Below are 8,605 nucleotides of genomic sequence, written 5' to 3'. Positions count from 1 at the left end.
AGGACGCTCGACGGAAGGCCCTCTGGCAGCTGACCTCTGGCCTTGTCCGCCTTGGCCACTCTGCCGGTCTCGGCAGAAACTCGGAACTGTGGGCACTTCCAGGGCTCGAAAGGGCTCAAGGTCACCGGATTCTGCTGGCCACTTCTTAAAAGGAAAAATTCCTACTTTAAGAACGCATTTACTCTTTTCATGTATACAGAGGAGAATAGGCACACCAACACGTCTCCAATGCTGGATTATTTTCATGGGAGGTTGAGACATAATTAGAGAGGCTTGAGATATTTGTACCAAAAATAGGAAGGCCACGAAATTAAGTGTCTTGGGAGCAGTTGAGTGAGGAGGCTAGGGCTTAGTTGGGCAGCTACTCCCTGGGGGAAAGGCACTAGGGTGCAGGGTTCAGGAGGCCAGAGAAGGACCCACTCCAGAGTATACCCAGAGAGGGGCTGGGAGCTGGGCATCCTGGGACCTGGGCTGCCCTGACTTCTCTCTGAGTATAACCCCGGAATCTGGGCTGTGAATTGTCTCCAGGTTTCAGGGACCTTATTTTTATTTTTATTTTTTTGAGACAGGGTCTTCCTCTGTGGTCCAGGCTGGAGTGTAGTGGCACAACCAGCTCACTGCCACCTCTGCCTCTTGTGCTCAAGCCATCCTCCCATCTCAGCCTCCCAAGTAGCTGGGACCATAGGCACGTGCCACGATGCCTAGCTAATTTTTTCTATTTTTAGTAGAGATGGGGTTTCACCATGTCACCCAGGCTGATCTCAAACTCTTGGGCTTAAGCGATCCGTCTGCCTTGCCTTCCCAAAGTGCTGGCGTTACAGGTGTGACCCACCACGCCCTGGAGTCACTCCTTTCCAGTGACTCCAGTTTAGTCCCTGCGCCCTCACCCCTCCCTGACATTTCAGGGACTTCTGGTTTTACGGCTTTACCATCCTCTCTATCACAGAGGAGAAATTGAGGAGCAATTGAGGTGAATGACTCACCTGAGAAGCCCAGTAGTAGGCTCCTGGACTCCCCAGCCAGTGCTCTCTTCCACCCCTATCCCTTTACTCTTCTGCCCCAACCTCTGTTCCTGTGGCCATCAGGTAGGGCTGAACCGTTTGGCCTCCTTTTCGTGATAAGCCCTAGCTTGACTTGAGGACTCTCTCAACCATTCCAGTACAGAGGTTCCAACCAGTGTTTAAATCAAAGCCAAAAGCATCCATGTCATCATTCCAACAGCCCACTTCAATCTGCCACCCAGCTTCCAACAGGCTGGGGCAGCTGGACATAAGGGGTGAGCCAGGGAAGTAGCTGCCCAGGCCTGAGCTGACCCCTTAGTGAACCAGAAGAAAGCCAGTGCCCTCCTGACCTCATGCTTAAGGTGGATCCCAGGGCCAGAAGGAAGGGGGACACAGCAGGCACTTACAGGGTTGGTAGCTCCAGAGTGCAGCGGGCCCTTCCGACCTGGGCTGACGCCATAACCCCCACACAGGGCAATTCATCACCCATTGCCAGTCAAGGGCCTGGCGCCAGGCCCTGAGCCCGGCAGACGCCAGGGGCAGCAAAGGTGGCAGGATGTGAGCCTGCCCTAAGAGTGCTCTTGCAAATGCAGAGGACAGGCTGGCCTGAGAAGCATGGGTTTGGGTGAGGAGGAGAAGGATGCAGGCTTTAGGGTTGGTTGTGATTTAGAGAGAGGAGAGAAGAATGGGGTGGGCACCCTCAGAAGCAAGGTCGGTTGAGCTGGTTCCAAGAAGGCCTGGTTGACCTGCATTGGGGTCTGGAATAACTGTAAGCCTCTGTAGGGGTGGCTCCAATTTTAGTTTTCCATGGGTACATCATGTTCAGTAATTTCAAGGGATATCTGAACTCCTGTTTTAGTAGCTGCAGATTCTCTGGGGAAGGAGCAGAGGAGGTTCCTTCCCTCCTGCACTTGATATGGAGGGAGGCAGACGAGAAATAAACTAGCAAACAAAAGGGTAAGAATATGTCCAGCGGTGATAAGCGCTGTCATGGAAATAAAACAGGCCTGTGATAGAGAGTGTCTGGGGCTAAATTAGGCTGGATGGGTGGGGGGAACCTTGGAGGAGGTGACATTTGACTTTGGAAGGAACCAGCCAGGCCTGAGGGAGGGGTGCGGCATGCAGAGGGAACAGCAGGTATAGAACCCTGAGACAGGAACACATGTTCAGAAATGAGAAGGGGGGCTGGAAGGAGAAAACTGGAGGTGGACTGCTTTGTTGTGACTCCAGTCTAGTCCCTGCACCCTCACCCGTCCCTACCAGAAAAAAAAAAAAAAAAAAAAAAAAACCGACTCCGAATCCCGCCTCTTAGCAATAGGGAGGCTGTTTTGTAAACATCTTGGAAACAAGTTGTTTTTCAGTGAACCCACCCCCCTCCCCGCCCACCACCACCCACGAAAGCTTGGCAAGATTCCTAGATCAAAGTTCCTATTGGGCTGGTAATTTATTGACACCCCCACCCCGCCCTGCCCCCCTTCAAGATGTTCTTTAATGATCGTTCACTCTCAAATTTAATCCTTTCCTGCCGGACGCCCCCGCTGGCCTCGATGTGCAGATAGATTAAAACGTTTCTTTCCCTGCGGCAATTTCCAGCGTGCAGGCCCCGCTCATCTTGTGACTCGGTGCGCTGAACTTGGCGAGGTGGCCCCGCAGAGTTCACTCGGATGTCACGGTCCGGCCTGCAGGGGTCACAGGCGGGTCAGGCCGGAGGACTGGGAATGGGCCCCAGGTCACGTCCCCGTTCGCCGGCTTTGCACCCCGGCCGGAGGCGCTGTCCAGAAAGGGGCGGACTCGGGATTTCTGAGAATTACCTCCAGCTCGATTGGCCTGGCTTCCTGCGGTGGCCAGAGGTTGGCTCGCCGTGTTTACAGCCACCAAATCGTTTGCCGGAGACTGAAACCCTGCCCAGAGCCTCTGAAACACTGGGCAGGTTATGGGGAAACGCTGACCCCCGAAAACACGCCCTGTGGCGGCGACTCGGGCTTGGAGCGTCGCTAGGATTGCGCGGGTCCCTCCAACCTCTGCAGATATTTCCTGATACCTCCGGGTTTGGGGCCCACCGCGAGAAGGGCAACGCATTTAAGCTCTCAGGAGCAGAGTTTTCCACCTCCAAGGGACGCTTTCCAAGGCATGCGGCGTGCTTCTGCCAGAGCCAGTGTTCGGTTCTAAACAAATGCAGGTCATTCTGTTTCATTTTCGGCGCCGCTGGTGCGTTCAGCGCCCAAACCCAGGTAGCGTGTGGCCCTGGCTGGTCCCGAGCCGGGAAGCTCCGGCAGGTGGAGAGAAGAGAGCGCAGGTGCAGGTCCCGCAGCGTCTGAGCTCCGGGCATTGGCTACAGTAGCTGCTGATTGTAGTTAGGCAAAGTACAGAAGACTTCCCAATACAGATTCCTTCACTTCCCCTCCTCCGCTTAGGGGTCGGCAGAGGCCTGAGTTTAGGGCCAAGTACCCCTTCACCTGGGTGATTACAGTGGCTTTACTCTGGGTGGAACTTGGGAGAGAGGAGGACTCCAGTGCCCGTTGTACCGGACGGGTAACGCAGCCTACTGTGCCCGGAGCTGGAAAGAGTAGTTGCAACCAGAGCCCCCTTTTGGGAACTCACAACCCTGAGGCTTAGACAGATCAGGAATGATCGCCTCCCTGTTAAGAAGGACGAAACAGGCACAGTGATGTGTGGTGACTTGCCCAAGGTCACGCGCGGTAGAGATGGAGCCGGGACTCGAAGCCAGGACTCCTGGGCTCCCCTTCCTCTTACACTGTCTCTTTATCCTGCCAGGGCTGGGGACCCCCTTCTCTGCTGTCCAGCTGGGGCGCCAAGCCGCAGGGCCCTCAGAATGGGCGGCCTGTGCTCGTATCTCAAAGACAGGCACCGACTGCCGAGCCCCAGGCGAAGTGCCCCAGGGTCGGGGATCAGGCTTGTGCAGGGTAGCACCTGGGGACCTGAGGGACCTGGAGGCCCTCTTGTATCCTGAAGTAGGACCTTCCAAGACTTCACAAGTGCTGGCTCCCTTGCAGGGGTTGGGGAGCTGGGGATCCCAGATCTGCCTATTGCGCCAGATGCCCCGCGGCTCTCTCTTGGACTCTGGCACTGGGCTCTTCTGCTCGATCCTTGGGAAAAGTCGGGAGGGCTGCTTTATGCATCTCTCTTGGACCTCAGGTTCCCCACTCGTGGGAGGAGGCAGCTGGACGATTCCTGAACGGACTTCCCCTTGCTTCCTCAGCAGGTGGAAGAGAGCCCACGCGGCGCCTGGAAATGGAAAGCCAGTGAAGGCTGCTTTGGGCCGGGGCAGCGGGTGGGACCCGGCGGGAGGGATTCCAAAGAGACCGCCGGGAAGGCTAGAGCTTGGAATTCCGGCTCCTCGGAGTCCTGGCCCTCCCCCACCGCCGCCTCGGAGCTCGGCACACCTTGGATGGGGGAGGCGGGCAGCTCCTAGCCCCGCACCCCAGGAGGCGCGCTCGGAGGGAAGCCGCCACCGCGCCGCCTCTGCCTCGGCGCGGAACAAACGGTTAAAGATTTTGGGCAGCGCCTCGCGGGGGGAGGAGCCAGGGGCCCAATCCGCAATTAAAGATGAACTTTGGGTGAACTAATTGTCTGACCAAGGTAACGTGGGCAGCAACCTGGGCCGCCTATAAAGCGGCCGCGTCGTGGGGTTTGGAGCGCTGGCGGCGGCGGCAGGTGGCGCGGGAGGTCGCGGCGCGCCATGGGGCTCCCGGCGCTGCTGGCCAGTGCGCTCTGCACCTTCGTGCTGCCGCTGCTGCTCTTCCTGGCTGCGATCAAGCTCTGGGACCTGTACTGCGTGAGCGGCCGCGACCGCAGTTGTGCCCTCCCATTGCCCCCCGGGACTATGGGCTTCCCCTTCTTTGGGGAAACCTTGCAGATGGTACTGCAGGTAAGGGAGCATGGGGCGGGACAGGCCTCTTTCCCGGAGCCCGGAGCGGCTCTGGGCTTCTGCTGAAGTCGGGGTAGGAGCCCCCGGGAGGCAGGCGATTGCGGCTAGGAGCAGCGCTGGCGGGAGGCGCGGAGCTCCCCGGCGCCCCCTCATGCCCGCCTCTCTCCTCGGGCTTCCTCCCACAGCGGAGGAAGTTCCTGCAGATGAAGCGCAGGAAATACGGCTTCATCTACAAGACGCATCTGTTCGGGCGGCCCACCGTGCGGGTGATGGGCGCGGACAATGTGCGGCGCATCTTGCTCGGAGAGCACCGGCTGGTGTCGGTCCACTGGCCAGCGTCGGTGCGCACCATTCTGGGATCTGGCTGCCTCTCTAACCTGCACGACTCCTCGCACAAGCAGCGCAAGAAGGTGGGGGCGGGAGGCGACGGATGGACAGGGAGGGGGACCCCATTTATGACAGGAATTCCGGCTGGTGGATGCTGGGCGCGGGCTAGCAGCTTGATGTGGGCTAGGACCCTCTGCCAGCTCCAGGTTAGCTTTCCCAGCTCGGAGAGTGCCATGTGTCTGGCAGGACTGGTGGTGTCTGGAAGGGGACGGCGGTAGACGAAAGGGGCGGATAGAGGGTTTTAACGCTCTCCCCTCCTTGGGGCTCAGGTGATTATGCGGGCCTTCAGCCGCGAGGCACTCGAGTGCTACGTGCCGGTGATCACCGAGGAAGTGGGCAGCAGCCTGGAGCAGTGGCTGAGCTGCGGCGAGCGCGGCCTCCTGGTCTACCCCGAGGTGAAGCGCCTCATGTTCCGAATAGCCATGCGCATCCTACTGGGCTGCGAACCCCAACTGGCGGGCGACGGGGACACCGAGCAGCAGCTTGTGGAGGCCTTCGAGGAAATGACCCGCAATCTCTTCTCGCTGCCCATCGACGTGCCCTTCAGCGGGCTGTACCGGGTAAGGGCGGCAAACGGGCTGCGGACTAGGGGCGCGGGACCCGGGCGTCTGCTCACCTCCGCGCGCTCTCTGCGCTCAGGGCATGAAGGCACGGAACCTCATTCACGCGCGCATCGAGCAGAACATTCGCGCCAAGATCTGCGGGCTGCGGGCATCCGAGGCGGGCCGAGGCTGTAAAGACGCGCTGCAGCTGTTGATCGAGCACTCGTGGGAGAGGGGAGAGCGGTTGGACATGCAGGTGAGTGACAGCTTCAGACCGGGCATTGCGGAGTTTGGTACCCTGGCTTTCCAAGCGTGGTTCCTGGGGCCCCCAAAGCGCGCACCTGGGACCCAGCTTTCTGGATTTCAGACTTTCAGACTCACTTTCAGACTACAGTGAGGGAATCCCGAAGGTTGAGACGCCGGGTCAGGAGAGCTGCGGAAGGGGCTGCGGCGGAACTGGGAGCGTCCCCTAGCCTTTCCAGGCTTCAGAGGGAAAGTTGGAATTTGCAAAAATGTTAATAAAGAACCTTGCGATTTTAATAAAGCTAAGACTTTAACTCAGGAGTTTTCGGTAGAGTGGGGTCGTACTCGCCTTACTGCTCTAGCTGAACTAAAGGGACTTTGCATTTTGTTTAAAGATACTGCTTTCCTTGACTTTCTGTCAGCAAAACATTTAGCCCTTTTAGTCTTCCCTCCAGAAATCTCAGTTCGATTCTGAGTAATCCTTCTGTCAAACCGCACGCAGACTTGTGAGAACGTGAATCTTACTCTATTTTAGGCACTAAAGCAATCTTCAACCGAACTCCTCTTTGGAGGACATGAAACCACGGCCAGTGCAGCCACATCTCTGATCACTTACCTGGGGCTCTACCCACATGTTCTCCAGAAAGTGCGAGAAGAGCTGAAGAGTAAGGTAGGGAGACTGGGACTGGGGGTGTCCTTACCAGCTTAGGAAATTCAGCTGCTCCCTAGCCAACTTCCGAATAAGTCAGTGTGCTGCCTTCATGGAGTGTTTTGAAAGTGCAGGGCCCAGGGCTGTGTGAGCCAGTGGGGAGAATTGGCTTTGTGAATAAACAGGATGGAGTCTTGAGCTGTGATCCCACTTGCGCAGGGTTTGACCTTGTATTCATTTCTACCCCTCCTCCACCTTTTGCTGAACCGAGGAGATTCTCAGATAGGTTCCACTTTCTTGAATTGGTGTGTCCGAGGCCATACATAGTGTGATCAATGTGAATAGCTGATTAGTGTGGGTGGTGGTGGTGAGTGGGAGGGTTGTGGGGGTGGGGCGAGGGGAGAAACTTGGCCCTTCTAACTGGTGAGCAGCATTCTCTTGGGATTGTAAATAGATAGTGAATTTGGGCAGGCAAATGGCCACTAGCTGCTGTTTCCCCCTCCCAGTCTCTCCCATCATGGGGCCCTTTGGGTTTAGTCTCCACTTAAGCCCTGTTTACGTCTGCTGCGATGATTTTATTGGAACACAAAATAACTGTTCACCTCTGTATGACTGTTTTGATAGGGTTTACTTTGCAAGAGCAATCAAGACAACAAGTTGGACATGGAAATTTTGGAACAACTTAAATACATCGGGTGTGTTATTAAGGAGACCCTTCGACTGAATCCCCCAGTTCCAGGAGGGTTTCGGGTTGCTCTGAAGACTTTTGAATTAAATGTAAGTTAAAATTCTCTTCTCTGTCCCTTTTGTTGTGGTTTAAAAAACTCCTCTTGCTTCCCTATGCTGTGGCTGCAATTCTTATGCTTTTGATAATTGTTCTGCCCTATATGAAGGTGTGTTTCAGCAACCTGGATCCACCTTTCTCTTTCTACCTCTCCCTTGCTTTTAGCTCATAATTTTCCCCAAAGATATCAGTGACTGCTTTTTGTTGTTGAAAGTTAAATTCCAGTTTGTCAGCCCTTGGGGTTTCATAATCTTTTGCAGGGATACCAGATTCCCAAGGGCTGGAATGTTATCTACAGTATCTGTGATACTCATGATGTGGCAGAGATCTTCACCAACAAGGAAGAATTTAATCCTGACCGATTCATGCTGCCTCACCCAGAGGATGCATCCAGGTTCAGCTTCATTCCATTTGGAGGAGGCCTTAGGAGCTGTGTAGGCAAAGAATTTGCAAAAATTCTTCTCAAAATATTTACAGTGGAGCTGGCCAGGCATTGTGACTGGCAGCTTCTAAATGGACCTCCTACAATGAAAACCAGTCCCATCGTGTATCCTGTGGACAATCTCCCTGCAAGATTCACCCATTTCCATGGGGAAATCTGATGAGCTTGAATGCTCAAACCTCAGACTTACTGCAAGTGTACATATGAGTTTTTAAGGAGTGTTGTGTTGACTTTAATATTTAATTTCTAAATGTATATTATAATATTTATGTGTTTTGACTATATTACCACAATCTTTAAATATTAAAATAATGAATTTGTATTATTTCCAAATAAAGTAAAATTTGAAGGTACTTTTCTGGTATTTAAGATTCCTGTTGGGTAAAATTCACCAGTTTAATATTTGCTTAGTGTATTTAACCAGATTTTACAATGCCCACCTGGGCTTATCTGTGCATCTCTGCTTTCTGTGAGAAGAAATCTTAGCTGCTTTTTATGTTAACAGTTATTAGAAAATACATGTGTGTGTGTGTTATTCCAGACGTTTCTCTGTAAATTCTTCTACAGTCATTTAGATTCCCTATTTGGAAAATTGATCCAAGTTAATTAAAACATTTTTTTGGTTTGCTTTACTTTAGGGAAAAAGGTAACACTGAGAACTGTCACTG

General features: G+C 54.3%; 1 protein-coding gene across 2 annotated transcripts; it reads left to right on the top strand.

Moving 5' to 3' along the window:
• The first annotated feature begins 4,241 nt into the window (after nucleotides 1–4,241).
• LOC105506244 (cytochrome P450 26A1) lies at nucleotides 4,242–8,290 on the top strand. 2 transcript variants are annotated; one of them, XM_011934322.1, is made up of 7 exons: nucleotides 4,242–4,601; nucleotides 5,076–5,300; nucleotides 5,547–5,837; nucleotides 5,917–6,075; nucleotides 6,598–6,732; nucleotides 7,336–7,488; nucleotides 7,756–8,290. In XM_011934322.1, the coding sequence occupies exons 2-7, from the start codon at nucleotides 5,094–5,096 to the stop codon at nucleotides 8,095–8,097; spliced, it is 1,287 nt and encodes a 428-aa protein (XP_011789712.1). In that variant the 5' UTR covers nucleotides 4,242–4,601; nucleotides 5,076–5,093; the 3' UTR covers nucleotides 8,098–8,290. The 2 variants fall into 2 exon arrangements, with proteins under 2 accessions (XP_011789712.1, XP_011789711.1); XM_011934321.1 differs by lacking the exon at nucleotides 4,242–4,601 and adding an exon at nucleotides 4,613–4,890.
• Nucleotides 8,291–8,605: the final 315 nt, after the last annotated feature.

Source organism: Colobus angolensis, unplaced genomic scaffold (genome assembly GCF_000951035.1).
Source record: "Colobus angolensis palliatus isolate OR3802 unplaced genomic scaffold, Cang.pa_1.0 Scaffold134, whole genome shotgun sequence".
In the NCBI taxonomy this organism is placed as follows: Eukaryota; Metazoa; Chordata; class Mammalia; order Primates; family Cercopithecidae; genus Colobus; species Colobus angolensis.
Note: the sequence above shows the minus strand (reverse complement) of the source record. Positions and strands in the feature narration are given on the sequence as shown.